At 35.9% G+C, this 23503-nt stretch overlaps 1 protein-coding gene across 4 annotated transcripts in view; it reads right to left on the reverse strand.

Annotated features, from left to right (window-relative positions):
• Positions 1-23503, reverse strand: part of LOC123636962 (WD repeat containing planar cell polarity effector) — a 316119-nt gene that overhangs the window by 94015 nt on the left and 198601 nt on the right. For all 4 annotated transcript variants that reach the window (XM_045549710.1, XM_045549713.1, XM_045549709.1 and 1 more), the window contains one exon: positions 8063-8165. In XM_045549710.1, coding sequence (XP_045405666.1) covers positions 8063-8165 — 103 coding nt within the window. The remainder of the gene's footprint in view (positions 1-8062; positions 8166-23503) is intronic.

Consider the following 23503-nt stretch of genomic DNA (forward strand, 5'->3'; position numbering starts at 1 on the left):
TTTCTGTTCTTCCTGTTGAGTTGAACTTTATTACTTTGTTTTCTCTCTTGACCCACTGTGGTATCTGGCCTTTGACCTTTAGCTTTTGGATGATTTTACAGTGATGAGTATTTATTGTGCTGATCTGTGTGTAACCTTGTTCTGAATACTTCCTGGAGGGCAGGTCTTGTCTTGATGAATTCCCTCAGTCTTTGCTTATCTGAGAAGGTCTTTATTTCTCCTTCATATAAGAAATTTAGTTTTGCAGGGTACAAGATTCTAGGCTGGGCATTATTCTGTTTGAAAAGAGTGAGAATGGGGCCCCAGTCTCTTCTCACTTGTAAGGTCTTAGTTGAGAAGTCTTCCATTATTCTCATGGATTTTCCTTTGTAGGTTCCCTGCTTCTTTTGCCTTATAGCTCATAGGAGGACCTCTTTAGTGGTTATCTTGGTCAGTCTGATGACTGTGTGTCCTGGTGTCTTCCTGTTTGCGATGAATCTCCCAGGAGTCCTTTGAGCTTCTCGCACCTGGATATCTAGATTTTTAACAAGGCTTAAGAAATTCTCCTCTACTATATCCTCAAATAGGTTATCCAATGCTTGTATATTTTCTTCCTCACCCTCAGAGATACCCTATGATTCTCACATTAAAACTGTTCACATAATCCCACACTTCTTGTAGGCTCTTTTCTCTTATTTCTCTGCTCTATCTCTGCAACTGAGTTATTTAATTGAAAGGTGTTATCTGCAATCCCTGAGATGCTTTCTTCTGTTTGATCTACCCTATTCTCAAGGCTTTCCACTTCTTTTTTTTTTTTTTTTTTTTTTTTTTTTTTGAGACAGAGTGTCACTTTGTTGCCCGGGCTAGAGTGAGTGCCGTGGCATCAGCCTAGCTCACAGCAACCTCAAACTCCTGGGCTTAAGCGATCCTACTGCCTCAGCCTCCCTAGTAGCTGGGACTACAGGCATGAGCCACCATGCCCGGCTAATTTTTTTTTTTTTGTATATATATTTTTTAGTTGGCCAGATAATTTCTTTCTATTTTTAGTAGAGACGGGGTCTCACTCTTGCTCAGGCTGGTCTCGAACTCCTGACCTCGAGCGATCCACCCGCCTCGGCCTCCCAGAGCTAGGATTACAGGCGTGAGCCACCGCGCCCGGCTCCACTTCTTTATAATTCCTTGAATAAATTCTTCATTTCCAGAAGTTCTGTTTGACTTTTAATATTTCAATTTCTTTAGTGAATTTTTCTTACAAGCCCTGGATTTTTATTGTGGTCTCTTTGTGTTGGTTATCCATTTCTCTTGCATATCATTGAGTTTTCTTACAATCCATGTTTGAAATTCATCTTCTGTCACTTTAGTTGTTCTGAATTTGGTTGATGTCCATTGCCAGAGAGCTGGTGTTCCCCTTTGGGCATGTGCTTTCCATTTGATTCTTCATTGTTTCAGAGTTCTTTCACTGATTCCTTCCCATCTGGATCAGCTGTTGCTTCTTACCTTTAGATTTTTGTGTAGATAATAACATGCCCAGTTTAGTCTCTAAGCCAGTAGGTGGTGTTTGTGGGTGAGATTTGACCACACCCTGTATGATGAGTCAGTAGATGCAGTAAAAAGGTGTGCAGAACAACCTCCCTGTCAGTAAGTGGTGCTTGCTGGGAGGAGCAAGCTGCAGTGTTGTTTTTGGGTCCTGCAACCAGCTCTTGTTCCTCTGGAGAGGCACCCTAGTGTTTCACGTGGTGGGTGGGGCCCTGGGACTTCCAGGTGTGTCTTTATTCTCCACCTCAGCAGGGGAAGGTTGGGGAGTGAGCCTGCCCTCAAGTTCCATAAATGCTGTTAGCAGGGGGTCAAAGGTCTATTCTCTGCTTCTGGGCAAAGCTGCCAGGGAGGGGCTGTCTGAGACCTGTATCCTGGAACAGGCCTTGCTGCTTTCCACCCTGCCCTATTCCGTGGTTTCTCCCAGGACTCTGCCAGTAGCCAGGCCCTCAAGCCAGCAGATCTCCCATGACTGTGATGCAGGCCAAGAGGTTTCCTGCCCAGGATCACAGGCAGAGCTGGGAGTGTGGCCCTTCCGTGGGAGGATGGTTACACCTCAAGCACACTGATCGGCCCCTGAAGGCACACACACCTCAGAATGCTCGTTCACAAATATCCCTTCTGTGCCCCCGGGCAATGCAATCGAGACCTGGGTGTATGGTGTCTGGTCTGCAGGCCTGTCCCCTGGATCAATGCCTCTCCACCTCAGGATATGCCCTATTCTCCTGCAGTCACCAGGCAGACAGCACCTAAGATGGCTGGCAGGTAGGAGCTCACAGTCTGAGTATCCCTCAGTCCACTGTAGGGCCCCAAAAGGAAAGGTCTCATTCCCTGCAGATGCCTCCGAGTGGGGGCTAAATTGTCTCTCAGTAGCTGCGGGTTGGGAGGGGGAGAATGAAGGAATATGGCACCTGCTGATCAGCTCGGGTATGCAGGGCGAGAGGTGGGAGCCCGGTGCCCTGTCTGAAAGAGGCTCACTGGCAGCAGTCATCTCTGGGCTGGTGTTGGCAGGTGTCTCCAGCATCTCAGGAGCACACCAGTAGTCTGAGATGCAAGAGAGGGGAAATTGAACCAATCCCCCTATCTTTGTCGCTGGGCTCCAAGCCTCTAATGGGGCCTTTTTCCTTCCAGTTGTCTGCAACTTCTTTCTGTGGAGTCTCCTGTAGTTTCAGGCACCCTTCCTTTCGACCACCTTCTGATCTGTGTTTGTCTGCCTGTTTATTTTTTTTAAGTTTCTTCTGAAATCTTTCTCATCTGACATCTTGCCCCTCCCCTTCAAACTGTCCCTTTTCCATGTTAACTAAGTAGTTATCATGCACTGTGGCCATAACTTTTGCAATTTGAGGTAGATCAGCAAAAGTAGCATGAATTTCTTTTTCCTTCACAATTTCACGGATAGAAGATTCATTTTTACCATCTTAGAAAGCTCTGCATATGATTTTTTTTATTTCCTTATTGAGTACTTTCACCTTTTCAGATAAGAAAGCACGTTATAGTTTCTCTTTGGTATATATCTGAATTGCCAGCATCACTAATCTTGTGCTTTGGAGCCATTATTAAGTAAAATAAGGGTTACTTGAACACAAGCACTGCAATACTACAACAGTCAATCTGATGATGACTGAGATGGCTACTGAGTGGCTCACAAGCAGGTAGTGTATACAGTGTGGATATGCTGGACAAAGGGATGATTCACATCTTGGGCAGGATAGAATGGGATGATATTGTGAGATTTTTATTACACTACTCAGAACAGCATGCAATTGAAAGCTTATGAACTGTTTAGAAGTTTCCACTTACTATTTGTGGACTGTCGTTGACTGCAGGTAACTAAAACCACAGAAAGTGAAATAACGGATACAGGGGGACTATTTATTATAATAAAAGTATAAATATCTGTATTATTTACTACTGTGAATGGTTATTATTATTTTAATAGTGCTATTGATAAGCCCTTTAACAAGGATAAAGATTTGTAACAGTGCAATTTTGCTGTCAGTTGCACCAAGTGAATTCCAAGAAACCCTATTTTCATGACAAGTTACAGCTATTGTATGAAATGGGGAGCATAATGAGGGTTCTAGAGTCAAAAATTTTTGCAAATGCTATAAATAGTTTACTTTGGGACTTCTCAAAATATTTTATGTGTATCAGAAATTTCCTAAGAAATTACTTTGTATTAATATTTCCTTTATGTATTTGGCCACACATCTTTTATTTTGTTGAATATCTCATGGAGCTATTGTATTGAGGAATCCAAGGTGAGAATTGTAGGAATAGCAAATTGATTAAAATTGCTCAAGGGCAGTGGCTCTCAATTTTTTGAAATTTATGGAGCATTTCCACTGCCAACCCATTCCATTGTGTATACCTAAAGAAACCTCTCAAAAATTCACCAGTTGAGTAGTTTCTACTTCAGAGATAAGTTGTGAGGACCAAGTAAGATAAGGGCTATCACAGTACTTAACATAGGTGACTATGTTAATGTAAATTTTTAAAATTAACTTTATTTTGAGATAATTATAGATTTGTATGCAGTTATGAGGAATTCCATGTATCTTTCCCCAGTTACCTCCTATGAAATATTGCAAAAGTTTAGTACAATACCAAAACCAAATATTGATAATGATACAGTCAAGATAAATGTAAAATTTTTAAGTTGTAGGAATAGTGTTTTACGTGCAATACATAATAACTGGATTATAAGTATTACATATTCAAATATATCCTATCTAGAACTTTACACATCAAAAATTAAACTAAAAGAAGATTATGGACCAATCCCTCATGAACATAAATGCCAAAATTTTAAAGTAATAGCAAATCAAATCCAGCAATGTTTAAAAATACATTACAAGTTGTGTTTATTCTAAGAATGCAAGGGTACTTTATCATTTGAAAAAAAATCAATGAAATTTACCATCTATTGAACAAATCATATGATCATCTTGATAAATCCAGAAAAAGATTCAATAAAACTCTACACCTATTGATAGAAACCCTGAGCAAGCTAGTTATGTATGATTAACAGGTTTATACATTTAAAAAACCTGAGGAGAACCTTACGCCAAATGGTAAATTATTGAAGGCTTTCCCTAAGAATCAAGAAGCAGAAAATGATGCCTGTTATAACTTCTATTCAAGATTATACTGTGGCTTCTAGCCAGTGCATTACATAAAAAGAAAAAAAAAGGCATAAGAATTGGAAAGGAGGAATCAATCAAACTGTCCTCATATGCAGATGACACGTCTGGGATGTAGAAAATTCAAAAGAATTTAAAAACTATTAGCATTAGCACTGCTGTTGGCTATAAGTTCAATATATTTAATAATAGTAGTCAATTGTTTATGTACCAGAAATAAACAGAAAATGAAATTTTTAAGTAAGGTTACTATAAACTAAGCAAAAAAAGAAATACTTTTAAGATAAATCTAAGGGAAGATATGAAAGACCACTACAGTGGAAACCACAAAACATTTCTAAGAAAAAATAGAGAAGACACAAAGAAATCAATTCAGCTCAAATTTGTCTATAAATTTATGAAATTCCAACCAGAATTTCTGCCCCTTTTCCCTTTTTTCCCCTTGGGTTGGGGTGCAAGCTGATTCTGAGATTTATATGGAAAGATAACTAAAGTCATCTTGAACAAACCTGGGCAACTTGTACTATCTAAGATTTAAAGCCAGAGTTGCTTAAAGCAGTGAGATATTTGTGCAAGTATAGACAAACACACTAATGAAATAGAACAGAGTCCAGAAACAGTCTATATACTGCCACATATACAAAAATACAATGCCTTTTGGCACCAGAATGGCTAAAAGACAGACAATACCAAGCATCAGTGAAGATAGACAAAACTGGAACTCTTATGCACTGCTGGTAAGGAGGTATATTGTTGTAACTACTTTGGAAAACTAGAAGTAGCTACTACAGCTGCATATCCTGTGTCACAGGAATTCTGCTTCTTAAGCACAAGCGCAACAGATCTACATACCTAAGTCTCTTAAAAGACATACACAAGAATGTTCATAGCAACACTATTTACAATAGTCCCAAACTTGAAAGAACCCTAATGTCCATCAAAAGTAGAATGAATAAAACTGTAGTATATTCATACATTGGAATACTGTTATATAGCAAAAAGAGTAGAAGGATTACAACTACATGCAACAATATAAAAGATTTTCAGATTCATAATGTTGAATAGAAGGAGCCAAATAATAAAGAATATATGTAAAAATCCATTTATATAAACTTTGAAAAGGGCGAAATCAATGCACTGGGCTGTAAGTCTAGATAGTTGGGCTGAGGGTGTAGTATCTTGAAGGGTGTACAGTAGGGCTTCTGAGGTCCTGGTATAATATATTGCTTGGTCTGGATACTGGTTACAAGAATGTGTCTACTTAGTGAAAAAATTCATTTTGTCATACACTTAGGTTTTGTGCACTTTGTATGTATATGTCAATAAAGTTTTTTAAAAATTGCCATATTGTACACTTTATCATCATCATTCAACTTTTCCTTTGGCAAAGCTTACTTTTAACTGTGTTGACAGTTATTATGTCTGATACTTTTTTTTTTTTTTTAACAGACTCTCCCATTTAGATGGAACTACTCATTATATCTTACATAGTTTGGCCGCCTGCTTGCATCAGAAAACTACTTTGAAAGCCAAAAATTTAATAACTTTCTGCTTTGGGGTAAACTTTAAGAGAATAGTGGAATTAAATTGAGGGAATTTGAGAGAATATTAGCATTCCCTGGCATGATGCAGGCTTCAGCAAAGAGCCGAGCAGAGACCATGATGACGAAACCAGAGATTCTTCCCTAACTCCACTTGGAATTGTGAGTACAGTACCCAGTTTTATGAACAAAAGTGGATTAGAACATTCATCTAAGACATTAGCCTCTTGAAAGTTACTTATGTTATTGAATGGTATGTTTAGCAAAAGATAGGAATCTAGGTCAAAGGCCTAAAACAAGGCTGAGAAAAGGGGAGTCACAGGGCTTCAGTGAAAAGATATTTGCTAGACATGAGGCAGAGGCTCAAAGAGGGTACCCAGATTTCTGGCTAGGAATTATCAGCTGGCCACAGTAATCTGATCAGAGAATACATAGGGCACAAGATGCATTTTGGTGAATAGTGGAGTTTCTTCATTTTTCTGAAATTTTATGGTAATCTCATCATATTCCCTTTCACCCTTAGTAATTTAAATAGCTTTAAAATGCAAAGATATCATTCATTACATCTGATACCCTGGGTGGAAGAGGCAGGATAGAAGACAACTAAGGAAAATTGGCTATGAATTAACATCCTGCTGTTTTCCTAAACGACTAGAGGGATCGGGATGGAGGATATTTGTATCCTCATTATATATTGTCATAATTCCTGTTAACATGCTATGGTTTCATCATTTAGTTAGAAGTGACTTCACATAACAAATATAAATTGAACCTACCTCACAGAGTTGTGGTAAAAATTAAATTAGCTAGTATCTGTAACTGAGAATAGTGTCTGGCCCATAGTGAGCATTCAATAAATATTACCTATTACTATTATTAGGAGGTACATCAGCATCCTTAGCAAGTAACAAGATATAATGATAGGTCAACCTATCTCATATTGTATTAATAGTATTCCTTATGGAGATTTGAAAGTGGTCTATGCACCTTTGGATTCAGTCAGTTTGGAACTCTCTCGGGGTGGGGAAGAGAGAATGATATCTTGTTGGTAAGTAATTGTCAGCCCTGGTATTCAGGTTTAAAGCTATCATGGTAGAATGGAGCTATAATATTTTCAGGTACTTACAAAGTGGAAAACTTTTTAAAACTTCTGTTTTATAGGAGTTCCTCAGAGAAATCACTTATATTACAGGGTCTTTTGTCTAATCTAGAAATAATAAATGCCAGGAAGAATAGGAAATGGATTTCCAAGTATTAATACTGCCATTAGATGAACTGAGTCTAAAAAAAGGAAGTTAGTGTTGATATTATAATACTCTTTTAAAACTTTCTTTTTTATATTATAAAGTTTAAGTGGACTTTTAGATTCAATCTAAGGCTTCTGATCTGTCTTCTTTAGAATACTCCACTGAAAAATGACTAACAGCTTCTACATGAAAACAAATCACTCATCAAATTTAAAATACCATATGAAATACGTTGCCTAATATAGGACAGAATTCTTCTGAAATATGACATATCTGTGTATAAATAAAGGATTATATGAATTTCTGTGTTGGTTAATTTTAGTAACAGCACTGATAATGATAATAAATTCTTTTCCCCAAAATCTTATGAAAAGAATAATGTCCTTTTTACTAAATGACTTATAGTAATCACTGATTATCAATTTCACATTTATACAATTCTAACTTGTATTTCAATATTGTACTATTTGTCAAGGCTTAATTCTTCTTTCTTTAAAGGCACTGTCTTTATAAATAAAGTAATTCAAATTAACCAACCATGCCCTACAAACATAAATAGAAATGATATGAGTATTGATTAAAACAAAAAGCACTTTAAAAAACCAGCATTAATTCTTACCAACTCCAGAGGTTATTGTTTCTGCATCAATGTCACTAGCTCTTTTTCTTGCCACTTCAGCTAGTGCCAATTCACCCTTATCTAGTGCAAGGTAATGGATATCCTTTGGAAATAAAGCAAAATAAAAGATTAATCCAAAATGAATCTTGCTCAAGTTACAAAGGAGAGTTTGAAAGAAACTTATTGTTCAGATTACAAAATAGAAACGGCTGATGAATATTCTTTTTTGTATTTTAAATTCTTTTTAGTTTTCCAGTACAAGCAAATTTTTCTGAATTGGAGATCACAGCTATAACTAAAGGCAATTATTTAAAGTGTTTGACATACTCTGTTTTGTCAGGGAATAAAAATCTAACTGCTATTTTCTTTGGTGAAACTTTAATAGCTGAGGGAGCGTCTTCAGATTTTAATTAAATATTACATTCTAAGCACTCTAAAAGAAATACTAAACAATCTGATTTTACATGTTTGGCATATATTTGTTATTATTACTACTACTATTATTTTGAGCTTATTCAGTTAATAAATAATTACTATCTAGCAAGTACTGGGCACTGTTCTGGAGTATAGAGATCAGTTACAATACCATGTCTCAAATAGCTTTGAGCCCAGTTAGAGACCACTGTAAATCAACAGTTAACCACATAAAAGTATGATAGATTTTATGGCAGATATTTGTACAGAATACTATAGAGCCAAAGAGGAGGAAATGATCTTTGATCTGAGTCTTGAAGGATGAATAAGAATTACACTAGCATGGAAAATGGAGAAAAGGTGACAATGACACCTGATGTATATATACAAAGAAGCTTGAGAAAACACAGCTCTTTCAGGCAATGGCAGATCTTTTAATAAATACGGAATGAGTGTTGGATATGTGGGAGAAAGCAGTGGAAAGTAAAAGTAAACAAGTAGATAGAGACTACAAAGGATTTAGAACTCTTTTTGGTATACAGAATGATTATTGGAATGAAAACTTTACTACATAAAGATGGAAAAAATATGGTTAGTTTATAATGAAGAAATATAAATGGCCTACAATCAGGAAAAAATATTTCACCTTATTCAAATAAATGCAAATTAAAAAAATGTAATTTAAAATTATATACATTTTTAAAAAATTAATAACCTCAAGTTGCAAAGTTTTGGGAAAACAGGCACTTAACATTTACTGGTTAAGACTTTATAGAGCAAGGGTCAGTTAACTATGGCCCAGGGGCCAAATCTAGCCTGCCTTTTGTACCGTCCTCAAGTAAAAAATGGTTTTTACATTCTTAATGGTTTGAAGAACCATGCTCAACCACTGTTATTGAACTCTGAATGGCTTTCGAATTAGCTTCTGAGGCAGACTTGAAAATGTTTCAAACTAAAATTACAAAGCAAAATAGTGCTTATCTGTGAAACTGTGATAATGAGAACATTATTTGAGTTGCAAGTAATGTCAGACTACAGTATATACTTCTTGCACTGTCAAAGTTTTTAAAAAAAGGCTGGGGACAGTATCTAATGCCTGTAATCCCACCGCTTTGGGAGGCCAAGACATGAAGATTGCTTGAGGCTGGGAGTTTTGCACTCCAGCCTGGGCAACACAGCAAGACCTCATCCCTGCAAAAAATTAAAAAATTTGCAGGGCACGGTGGCACATGACTGTCATTCTAGCTACTGGGGAGGCTGAGGTGGGAGGATTGCTTGAGGCCAGGAGTTTGAGGTTACAGTGAGCTATGATCACACCACTGCACTCCAGCCTGGGCAATAGATTCTGTCTCTTAAAAGAAAAAAAAAAGTGATATCTCCATTCCTACACAAATTTCCAGAGACATATTTTCTGATTTCAAACTGCAGCAGTGTTTTTCAAACCTTGATCCAAGTGCAAAAGAAATTTCCATATTCCAAAATCCATTTAACTGTGCAATTGAGAAACTTTAATTAGAAGTGATTTGCAATGTAATGACAAGCTAAAAGGCTAGAATGCCTTTTAGCTGATAGAATTCTAAAAATGTCTTCCAGTCTGTGAATATACTCAATTAAAACCATATACTCATGAATTGATATCAGTATTTGGCAGTACCTATCTATGTGGAAAGACATTTTCAAAGGTTAAATATGTAAACTCTCATTGTAGATCAGAATTAACAGATTAATGTTTGCAAAAGATGCTGAAGATAGGAAACACCAGCTTTCAACCCCAATTAAGTGAACTGTTATCCCTCTCCAAAAAAGAATTCCATTTTTCACATATACAGACCTGTATTATAAAAATTATACTCAAGTATTATAATATTTTTAATTTTGTCAATAAAGATTTATGGACATTTGGTTTTTTTCTTGTTATATAAGTACCTACATAATAACCTCAGTTTTGCCTCTCGGCCCACAGCCTATCATATTTTCTATCTGGCCATTTCCAGAAAAGGTTTGCTGGCCCTATGTTTTAGCAATATATCATAATTTTAAATTCACTTGCACTTTGGGGAAATTTTCCTGCGGAAATGGTGGGACAATGTCCAAGATTGGTCATTAAAGCATTGTTTATAACAATGAAAAATTAGAAGCAACTTAAATGTAGATCAATTAAAATAATCATGGTTTTTATCTTTTCATCTAGGAGTTCAATGATACTTTCATAATAGATCCTTATATTCAGTGAAGAAATTCGTTATTTAAAAATACTACTATATCCAACTTGCTGATATTTAAGAATTTTGCATCTATGTTACCAATTAAGAATAGTCCGTGACTGACTTGACTTGGCCTTCCCTTGACTAGTATCAAGGTTATATCTTACAAAATGAGTTAGGTGGCTTTCTCTAATTTCTGTTCTCTGTTGAAATTTGTATTTGATTCTTCACTAAAAGTAAGCAAAAAATATGCAATACATTTGAGAAGAAATTACCAAGTATTACTGAAGGACATAAATAAATACCTGATTAAAATTTAGACATATATCTGCTTAGGTCTGTGAAGACTACACATCATAAAGATATCAATTTTGACCCCAAATAATCTGTAAAATTCGGTGGAATTCCAATAAACATCTTCTCAAAGTTTCTCATGGAATTTGACAAGTTGATCTTAAAATTCGCATTTCAAAACAAATGGTCAAGAATATTCAAGTATTCTAGTTGATTTTAAGACTATATAGTACTGGTATACAGGCATATAAACCAAAGAAAAAGAAACATAACCATACATATATGCTTTTATTTGTGGATTACCAGTGTGAGCTCTTTATGTTGAGCAGTGTTGTAAGTGTTGGCTGTAAGATCTGTGGTCCACAAATTATTTCTGGAATATTTTCTGTCTTTCTCATTCTTCCTTAATTATCTAATTTGTCCTCTGTACTTTGTCAATTGTTAGGGGGAACTAGAGTCATTAATTTGAAGAGGGTAAACCTCAACAATTCTTAAACTGATATTGTATCTCTACTCTGAATGTCTTCATTTCATAGTCTGTTTGGAAACATTATATTTACTGATACACTTGTAGGCCTCTTCACTATTCATATATCTGAATGTGGCCTTTAGCAAAATACAGTAAGTAGAAAGTGTATCTGTATAATTCCATGCTCTCAGTATGACAGACTTCATTAAATCTTTAGGTTCTTGTAAAAGATATATCTAGTATCTATATCACCCCGCAAATGGCTATCTTCTGGATTCATTTGTTTTATAATTTTAGACAGTTTTAGCTTTGGAACTTAGTTTAAATGTATTTATACAATTAAATGTATTCCCAAATACTATGACTTAAGTGTCCTTGCCAAAAACTCTCATGCTGCAACTTACTTGCCAATGTAATGGCATTGGAGGGGGTGGGGTCTTTAAGAGGTGATTAGGCCATGAGGGCTTGGTCCTTATCAATGGATTAATGCTGTCATGGAGGGAGTAGGTTAGTAATCAAGAGACTGGGTTTGTTATAAAAGCAAGTTTGGCCTGATTTCCTCTCTCTTGTGTGCTCACTTCTACCTTCTACCGTTTTGCCATGAGATGACTCTCGCCAGATGCTGGCAACCATGCTCTTGGATTTCTCAGCCTCCAGAACTATCAGCCAAATACACCTATTTTCTTTCTAAATTACCCAGTCTGTGGTATTCTGTTATAGCAGCAGAAAATTAGCTAAGACAACAAAACTTTTGGAAATGGTCATATTCTAAATGAATCAAGAAAATAAAATCCACTCAGCTATTTATTTCATTTTCATGTCCTTTACTGGAGTAGGCTAGCACATATAGGAATAAAGGACATGCACTAAAGCTGGTTGAGATTAATTAAGGCTCAGGTACTGTTAAGTCATACTACATTAAAGAAGTTGCAAGCAAGAGGCCACATCCAAACTTCAGATTTAATCAATAGCTATTAACTAATCAAAAATTATTCAATAAATTATTATGGAATATTTACTTTGTACCAGATGCAGAGGTGAATTTTACATGAAGCTAATGAAGCTTAAGCTTTTTACCTCTTACTTGTGTAAGTCCTTTCTGGTACCTAATTTTGTATTTAAATATTTAAATTCTTTTCCTTAAGTAGTATTCTTCAAATTGTAAAAGCTTCAAGCCCTATACAACATGAATCTACCCCAGGCCAGATACCTAGCCATTAAGATTCTCACAGACTAGTGGACTGTGTTATCACTAGTTGTTCAGAATCATGTGTCTGGAAAACCCAACTACATACTGCCTAGAAGAGACTAACTTCCCCTCTAAGGACACACATAGACTGAAAGTGATGGGATGGAAGAAGTCCATTCAGATGGAAACCAAAAGAGTGCTGGGATAGCTATTCTTATAGCACACAAAACAGACTTTAAGGCAAAAACTGTAAAAAGAGACAAAGAAGGTCATTATGTAATGTTAAAGGGGTAATTTCATCAAGAAGTTTTAATAATTGTAGATGTACCTGCATCCAACATTGGAGCACTTAAATATATGAAGGAAATATTAATAGATCTGAAGATCTATCTGCAAATATAATAGTAGGAGACTTCATTACCCCACTTTGAACACTGGACAGATAATATAGACAGAAAATCAATGAGGAAATATTAGACTTAAACCATACTTTAGACCAAATGGACCTAACATATATACAGAACATCCTACCCAATAGCAACAGAATTCTTTTCAGGTACACATGGAACATTCTCCAGGATATATCCTATGTTAGGCCACAAAACAAGTCTTAACAAATTTATGAAGACTGAAATTATATCGGGTATCTTTTCTGACCACAATGGCATGAAACTAAAAATCAGTAACAGGAGGAATCTTGGAAAACTCACAGATATGTGGAAATTAAACAATAACCAATGGGTCAAAAAAGAAATTAAAAGGGAAACAAATATCTTACTCTGGGCCCCTAGCACTTTGGGAGCCTGAGGCAGGAGGATTGCTGGAGCTCAAAACCAGCCTGGACAACATGGCAAGACCCTATCTCTACAAAAAATAAAAATTAAATTAGCCAGGCATGGTGTGGTGTGCCTATGGTCCCAGCTTCTTGGGAGACTGAGGTGGTAGAATTAATTGAACCCAGGAGTTTGGGGTTACAGTGAGCTATGATCATGCCACTGCACTGCAGCCTGGGCACCAAAGTGAGACACTGTCTCTAAAAAAAAAAAAAATTTTTTTTTTAAGTATCTTGAGATAAATGAAAATGGAAACACAATATACCAAAACTTATGAGATGGATGCAGTCCCCCTCAGGACTGAGAGGGAAGTTTACACCAATAAATGCCTACATCACAAAAGAAGATCTCAAACAACCTACCTTTACACCTTAAGGAACTAGAAAAAGAAGACCAAGGTAATCCCAAACATATAAGGAAGGAACTAACAAAGATCAGAGAAAAATAAAATTAGAAAAACAATGGGCCAGGCGCAGTGGCTCACGCCTGTAATCCTAGCTCTCTGGGAGGCCAAGGCAGGAGGATCTCTTGAGCTCAGGAGTTTAAGACTAGCCTGAGCAAGAGTGAGACCCCATCTCTATTAAAAGTAGAAAAAATTAGCTGGGCATGGTGATGTGTGCCTGCTGTCCCAGCTACTTGGGAGGCTGAGGCAGGAGGATCACCTGAGCCCAGGAGTTTGAGGTTGCTGTGAGCTAGACTGACGCCACAGCACTCTAGCCTGGGCAACAGAGTAAGACTCTGTCTCAAAAATAACAAATTAAATTAAAAAAATATATATAAGGAATGCAAACAACTCAATAATAAGAACACAAATAACCTGATTAAAATATGGGCAAAGGATCTGAAGAGACATTTCTCAAAAGTAGAGATATGAATGGCCAATAGATATATGAAAAATGCTCAACATTTCTATTATTGTCAGGGAAATGCAAATTAAAACTATAATAAAATATCACCTCATATCTGTTAAAATGGCTACTGTCAAAAATATGAATAAGTTTTGACGAGGATATGGAGAAATGAGAACACTTGTATGCTGTCGGTGGGAGTGTAAATTAGTACCATCATTTTGGAAAATAGTGTAGAGGGTCCTCAAAAAACTAAAAACAGAAATGCCATATGATCCAGCAATCTCACTTTGGGGTATATATCCAAAGGAACTGAAATCAGTATGTCAAAGAGATACCTGTAATAACATGTTCGTTTTCAAGATCATTCACAATAGCCACGATATGGAAGCAACCTAATTGTCTATCAGTAGATGAATGGATAAAGAAAATGTGGTATATATACACAATGAGATACTATATGGTCCCTAAAAAGAAGGAAATTCTGTCATTTGTGATAACATAGATGGAACTAGAGAACACTATGCTAAGTGAAATAAGGCAGGTACAAAAAGACAAATACTGTGTGAACTCACTTATATGTAGAATCTATAAAGAGTTGCTCCTCATATAAAAAGGCTAGAAAGTAGTTATAGAGCATGGGGTGGGATAAGTGGGAAAGGCTTGGGGAAAGGGAAGATGTTGTTCAAAGGGTACAAAATTTCATTAAGACTTGAGGAGTAAGTTTTAATGATCTCTTGTACTGCATGGTGACCGCAATTAATAATAATGTATTGTACATTTCAAAATTGCTAAACAAATAGATTTTTAATGTTTTGATCACAAAAAAATGGTAAGTTGATGAAGCAGTAATGTGTTAATTAGTTCAAATGAATCTTTCTACAATGTATACATAAGATTAAAACATCACATTGTACCCCATAAATATACATAATTGTCAATTTGTTTTAAATCATGTGTATGGGAGACAGGCACAAGAAAACACTGGTAAGATGTACCATCTTTTATTTTTTGTTTTGCTGGTCCCTTTTGGGTGTCATTGTATAAGATTAAAATGGTATATAATAAGTCTACTTGGACAATTTAGATGGCAAGAGATGGCCACCCAATCAGGGTTACCTAGCTGGTGGATGGTTAGATTATAAAAGTGTTACTAACTTGGAAGCAATTTTTTAGAAAAATATTCAGAAAAATGAACCACTTATATCTGTCAATCTCAATTACAATTTTATTATTTACCATTTGACAGTTTGACTTATATTAGTATCATTATTTAGCTCTATTAAGTGAAATTGGCTTCCATCCACCAAAAGATAAACTGAAAGTCTTTGGCCATGATCCGGCTTTCAAAATTTACACATAATTCTGTATCATCTATGATCTACAATTAAAGACTTGCTGTTCCTGGGTTCTCGTTGCTTTTCACAGAGGAATTTGAATGTGCTAGCAGAATGAATATGCAAATTTATAGTAAAAAGTATTTGAAGCTAAATAAATCTTGAATAGAGTTTCATCTGTGGAACATACTTTGGACCAGTTATTGACAAGTATTTATAACTACCATGATGTACTGATATTGTTATAACATTTTCTGGATTGATAGTTTTATGAGATACGGAACAGCTTATACATATTTAAGATTACTTTGTTCTCATCCTGTGAGATAACTTTCTCAGTTCAAATCAACTGATAATTGAACAATTTTATTCATATTCTATAGTTTTACAGGTTTAAACCTTATCCATAATTGCCTTCAGAACATTCAAATTCATGCTGCTCTATGTCACTTAAACATAAAAGTGTAAAATGTTGATACAATTCTTTTTCTACATATTTAAAAATAACATTTCTCTTCACAGGACAAATCTGATCAATAAGGAGTGATCAGGAATATTAAGAATCAGGAATATTGTTTATTATACTGTGTTAATATTTTAGAAGTTTTATATTTTGTAGAAGTGAGGAGAATGCAACTTTTAATATGAGGAAGTAATGTTAAATAACTTATATTAATAGAAATATAAATTGCAGAAATCAGTTCTCAATGTCTACATAAATGTTTTATAGTCTTTCTTATGTCAAAATGATGAATAGTCATTTTAAAAATGAAAATAGCTTATATTTTATGTTACCAAATAAAGAATGTACTTGGGCTGTCACATATTTTCATGTTAGAATATGTTTTGAGGAATTATGTGTTTTTGAAGGTTTTGTAGAACCAATAAATAAAACCAACTGCTTCCTTTCAGGAGTTAAATTTTTGACTACTGTTTGAATTTTGTCTATAGGATAAATGGAGAGTTTGTTTATTCCTTATGTCAATTTTAACCATTTATATTTTTCTAGAAAATTACTTATGGTGGGGAAGGGGCTTCAAGATAGCTGACTAGAGGCACCTAGCACTCACCTCCTCTACAAAGAAGGACCGAAACAGCAAGTAGAAAATCACACGCAGAATAGAGGGTCTAAGAAGAACACTGGCATTCATCAGGTAAGGGACAGGAAACCTTTGAGACTTGGAAGTAGAGGAGAACAAAGCTGCTAGACTGGCCACTGATGGCAGCCTCGCACCCCCAGCAACAGAGCTGCCACATACTTACACATACCTTCAGGGAGACGAGGGACCAGCTTGCCTCAGCACCATCATGGGGCCTGAGGACAGGCCTGCCCTGCCCTGCCCTGGCCTGCCCACTATTGCCCAACTGTGCCTTCCAGGGGTCTGGGGATTGATGCACCCTATCCACCACAGCCAGTGCTTGCACACACCATCGAGGAGCTTCAGAATAGGCCTGTATGCCTGCTGCCACAGGTGCCTGCACACACCGCTGGGGGGCCGAGATCAGGCTGGCCCTGGCCACCATCACCAGTGCCTGAGCACACTGTCTGGGACCTGGGTATTGACCCAGCCTGCCACTGCTGCCAGTGCCCACATGCATCATTGTGGGACCTGACAATAGGCTGCCTGCCCATTGCCAATGCCTCGTGTGCCATCAGGAAACCATAGAAAAGGTTCAACTTGCCCATTACCACCACTGCTGCCACCCAAGCAGACCATCCAGAGGCTTAGTGATTGACTCATCCTACCCATCACTACTAGCACCTGTGCATGCTTTCCAGGAGCCTGTAGTGACGATGGCCCAGCCTGCTGCCATCACCACCACAAGTACCCACCCACAGGCACCACCTGGGACTCTAGGGACAGGCCCACCTAGCCCATTACCACCATTGGTGCCAGTACATGCTACTTGGGGGCCTGAGGGTTAGTCCCCCACTTCTACTGCCATTGCAGATGCCATGCATGCTGCCCAAAGGTCTAAGGACATACCCACCCACATGGCCTACCACTGCCACTGCTGGCATATGCACAAGCCACCTAGAGGTCCAAGGATCAGCTTGCCAGGACCTATGACCCGTGCCCACTATGCTGCCCAGAGGCCTAAGGACTGGTGCACCACTGGTGCTTGAGGACCAGCCTACCTGGGATCTCTAGCCCCAGGAAAGCCTCATCATAGCCTCCACTGACAACCATAGCCTAAGCCACAAAGGAGCTCACAGAAACCACTGATTATAGTCAAAGGAATAATACAGAGACTACACTACTATGCCCAACTAGAATCAAAGCCAAAGTTCTCAACCAATGCTATAACTAGATCTATAGTAAAATATCTTTCCCCATGAAAGTCAATCCATAAAATTGGTAGAAGTAGCTGGTACACTGGATGTGCAGGTATCACCGTATGGACATAAGAAACACCTCCAAAGGAATATAATAATTTTCCAGCCACAGATTCTATAAAATAGCTGAAAAAGAATTTAAAATAATCTCAATGAGATACAAGAGAACACAGAAAACAATACAAAAAAATCGGGAAAACAAATTCATGATCTGAATGAAAAATTCAACAAAGACATAAATATAAAAACGAACCAAACAGAAACCTTGAAATTGAAGAATTCAATGAATGAAATAAAAAAAATATAATAGAGAACTTCAACAATAGACTAGATGAAGCAGAAAAAAGAATTTCAGAAATCGAAGACAAATTTTTTAAAATAACTCAAAGAGAATAAAAAAAAGCCTATATTAAATATGGGATACCAAAAGCAACCAAATATTCAAATTTTGAGAGTTCCAGAGGGAGAAAGCAGTGGGAAAAGGCAAAGAAAACCTTTTTAACACAACAAAAGCTGAAATGTTCCCAAGTCTTATAAGAGATATAGCCATCCAGATACAGGAAGCTCAAAGATAACCAAATTAGATTCAACCCAAAAAGGTCTTTTTTAAGGCACATTACTAAATGACAAAAACAGTATTAAAAACAGCATGAGGAAAGCATCAATTCACATGTAAGAGAATCCTCATCAGACTAACAGCAGATTTCTCAGCAGAAACTTTATGGGCCTGGAGAGAATGGTATTATATATTCAAAGTGCTGAAAGAAAAAAACTTCCACCCAACCATACTATAACCAGCAAAGCTATGCTATAAAAATAAAGGAGAAATAAATTATTTCTCAGACAAAAGAAAAAACTGGGAATTCATCACTACTAGACTGGCCATACAAAAAATGTTTGAGGGAATCCTAGATCTGGAAGCAAAGGATGATATCTACCATCATGAAAACAAAAGAAAGTATAAAACTCACCAGTAGAGCAGACACACAATGAGAAAGAGAAAGGAGCCACAAACCACATTATAAATAAGAGAGGAAGACAGGAATAAAGGATTTACAAAACAATGTGAAAATAAATAGCAAAATAATAGGAATAAGATAACCTTGAATGTAAATGGATTAAATTCCCCACTTAAAAGATACAGATTGGCTGAATGGATTTTTTTAAATGACCCAACTATATACTGCCTATAAGACACTCACTTCACCTATAAACTGAAATGAAAAAATGGAAAAAGATATTCCACACAAACAAAAACCAAAAGTGAGCAGGAGTAGCTGTATTTATATCAGGTAAAACAGAATTTAAGCCTAAAGCTGTAAAAAGAGACAAAAAAGGTCATTAAATAATGATAAAGGGAACAATTCAGCAAAAGGACATAAAAATTTTATATATATATATATGTGTGTGTGTGTGTATATATGCATGTATTTATACACACTCACACACACACACAACACCACAGGACCCACATTCAGAAAGCAAGTATTACCAGACCTGAAGAAAAATGGACTCTAATACAATAATAGTAGGGGACTTCAACATCCACTCTCAGCATTAGATCATCTAGACAGAAAATAAATAAACATTGGATTTAAACCTGACTTTAGACCAAATGCACCTAAATAGACATTTACAGAACATTTCATCTAACAGCTACAGAATACATATTTTTCTCATCAGCACATGGAACCTTCTTAAGATAGACAATATGCTAGGCCACAAAAAAGTCTTAACAAATTTAAAAATGAAAATCATATAACGTATCTTCTCAAACCACAATGGAATAAAACTAGCAATCAATACCAAGAGGTACTGTGGAAACTATAAAAATACATGTTAATTAAAAAAACATGCTCCTGGCTTAATGAAGAAATTAAGAAGGAAATGAAATGGAAAACACAACATACTAAAACCTATGGAATATAGCCAAAGCAGTGTTAAGAAGGAAGTTCATGGCAATAAATGCCTACATAAAAAAGTAGAAAGATTTCAAATAAACAACCTAATATAACACTTCAAGGAACTAGAAAAGCAAGAACAAACCAAGCCCAAAATTAGTACAAAGAAAGAAATAATAAAGATCATAGTAGAACTAAATGAAATAGAGACTGGAAAAAATACAAAAGATCAACAAGATAAAAAAGTTGGCTTGTTCAAAGATAAAAATCGAGAAACTGCTAGCTAGGCTAACAAACAAATAAACAGAGAAAACTCAATAAAATCAGAAACAACTAAGTTGATTTAAAACTGATAACACAGAAATACAAAGGATCATTAGGAACTACTGTGACTAATGCACCAAGTTGAAAAAACTAGAGAAAATGAATAAATTCCTGGACACGTACATTCTACAAAAATTATTTCAGGATGAAATAGAAAACCTGAAGGTACCAATAATGAGTAACAAGGCTGAGTCAGTAATAAGAAGTTTTCCAACAAAGAAAGCCCAGGATCAATGGCTTTACTGCTGAGTTCTATCAAACTTATAAAAAGAGCACACACTAATTCTTCTCAAACTAATCCAAAATATTGAAGAGGAGGGAATTCTTTCTGTCTACAAGGCCAGTATTACCCTGATAACAAAACCAGATAAGAGTACAACAAAGAAAGAAAACTATAGATCAATATCTCTAATGAACATAGATGCAAAAATCCTCAACAAAATACTAGCAAATTTAATCTCACAACACATCAAAAAGATAATACATCACAGTCAAGTGGGATTTATCCCAGGGATGCAAGGATGACTCAACACATGTAAATTAGTGTGATACATCATATTAACAGAATAAAGGGCAAAAACCATATGATCATGCCAATGGACACCGAAAAAGCATGTGATAAAATGCAACATCCCTTCATGATAAAAACTCAACAAATTATGCATAAGTGGAATATACCTCAACATAATAAAGGCCATATATGACAAATCCACAGCTAACATCACACTGAATGGGGAAAAGCTGAAAGCCTTTCATCTAAGAACTGAAACAAGACAGGAATGCCCATTTTCACCATTCCTAATGAACAGAGTACTGGAAGTTCTAGACCAAACAATCAGCCAAGAGAAAGAAATAAAAGATATCCAAATTGGAAGAGAGGAAGTCACATTGTCCCTCTTTGCAGATGACATGATTTTATGTATGGAAAAACCTAAAGCTTCTACGAAAAACTCTTGAATTTGATAAATGAATTCAGTAAGGTTTCAGGACACAAAATCAACAAACATATTCCTAGGTAAAAGACCTCTACAGGGAGATGTGGAATAATAGTTACTAGAGGCTGAGAAGAGTTCAGGGAGTGGGGTGGATGAAGAGATGTCAGTCACTGAATACAAATAGTCAGTTGGATAGAAGGAATAAGTTGTAGTGTTTGATAGCACAGTAGGGTGGCTATAGTTAACAATATGTTGTATATTTCAAAATAAGTAGACATTTGAAATGTTCCCAGCCAAAAGAAATGATAAATGTTCAAGGTGATGGATATCCTAAATATATTGATTTGATTATTACATACTACAGGAATGTATCAAAATGTCACATGTACCTCATAAATATGTACATTAGGTATCAATAAAAAAGAAAAAACATTATTTGGTAACTAAGTTTTCATGTTTATTAAACTTAGTGGCATAAATTATTCTAATAATGTAAAAATTATTTTGATATTTCTATATGTTGCTATGGAGTGATAATCAGGATATATTAAATTAAAAAAATCAAGTTGCCAGTTTGTTTAGTATGCTACATTTTATCTAAAAATGGTGATATAGATGTGTATATATAGGTATATTTAGTTATATATATTTTCTGTAAAGGAAAGATAGACCAAAAGCAAAGGTGACAACCTAAAAGAGAAGAAAAGGAGCACTGTGAATAAAACATAGATTGAAACTAGAACTCTCTGAATTTTTTAAAGATCTGACTTTAGAGCCATACACATTTTTACATAATTATAAAATAAAATTAAAGATAAAAAGTAGTTCCCAAACATCAAAATCAAAATTAAATAAATGAATTAAATAGTAAAGTTGTCCCTTGGAATCCATGTGGGATTGGTTTCAGGATCCACCCCCCCATGGATACCAAAATCTGCAGATATTGAAATCCCTTATATGAAATGGTGTATTTGAGTATAACCTACGCTCATCCTCCCCATATACTTTAAGTCATCTCTTGAATACATATAATACCTAATAGAATGCCTACACATCACTCCATTAATGTGAATTCAATAGAGTACTTGGCCCTTGGCAAATTCAAGTTTTGCTTTTTGGAACTTTGTGTAAATTTTTTTGCCTTTTTATTTTTGATCTGTTCTTGGTTGAATCCATGGATGCAAACTCAGGGATATGGTAGACTGTCTGCATATCAAGTTGGTGGCATAACTATATGAAAAGAATTATTTCAAGTCACTTTAAAATATACGTGCATTTTATCCCTTGTGGGATGTATTTATGAACAAAGGAATTGCAAAGAAATCTTAGAATGTTTTCATAATTTTACTAGTAGTAATAATGTTTGTAGAATTATGCTAAAACCATTTCTATAAACATTGTCTAATAAAGGTCAGCAAAGTACAGGCCTGTGAGCCAAATCCACCCTGCAACCGGTGTTTATTAGAATACAGCCATACTCACTTGTTTACATATTGCCTATGACTGTTTTGAGCTACAATAGCAATGTTAAATAGTTGTGACAGGGACTGTGTGGCCTGCAAAACCACTGTGTGGCTATCTGGCCCTTTGCAAAAAAAAGTTTGGCAACCCCTGTTCTCTATTTCCCCTGGATTATAATTACAAACTCAGGACAGGTTTAACATCCCAAATCTGAAAATCTAAAATCCAAAATGTGCCAAAATCTGGAACATATTGAGCAACAACCTGATGCTCAAAGGCAATGCTTATTGGAGCATTTGGATTTCAGATTTTTAGATTTGGGATGCTCAACCAGTAAGTATGAAGCAAATATTCCAAAATTAAAAAAAAAAAACAAAAAAACCTAAAATTCAAATAAATTCTGGTCCCAAGCATTTCAAGTGAGGGATACTCAACTTTTACGCACTCAAGCCCCTAATCTGTGAACTCTGGTAACCATTTGCTACTAAAAGAAACCATAAATATTAATATGTGGAGATATGGATGATTCCAGGTTTGGGGTACCTTTTGAAACCAGAAGGCAAGGAAACTGTCAGTAATGCTGCCATCATTCCAATAGGACTCAAGAGCAAGTTTAAAGGAGCTTCCATGACCAAAGATGGGTGCCAAACTATGTCATCAGTATGCTACATAAAGGAATACAACAAAATCCAGCACTAAATACAAAATTCATAAAATTCAGCTTCCAATAAGGATATACTAGATACAACAAAAATTAAGAAATTGTAATCCTAACCAGGAGAAAAACTGAACAATTGAAATAGATCCAGAAATAGCAGAGATCACAGAATTAGCAGAAAAGAACTTTTAAAAGCTATCGTAAGTTACATATATATACCTACAAATAAACACATA

The sequence above is a fragment of the Lemur catta genome, chromosome 4 (assembly GCF_020740605.2).
Source record: "Lemur catta isolate mLemCat1 chromosome 4, mLemCat1.pri, whole genome shotgun sequence".
In the NCBI taxonomy this organism is placed as follows: Eukaryota; Metazoa; Chordata; class Mammalia; order Primates; family Lemuridae; genus Lemur; species Lemur catta.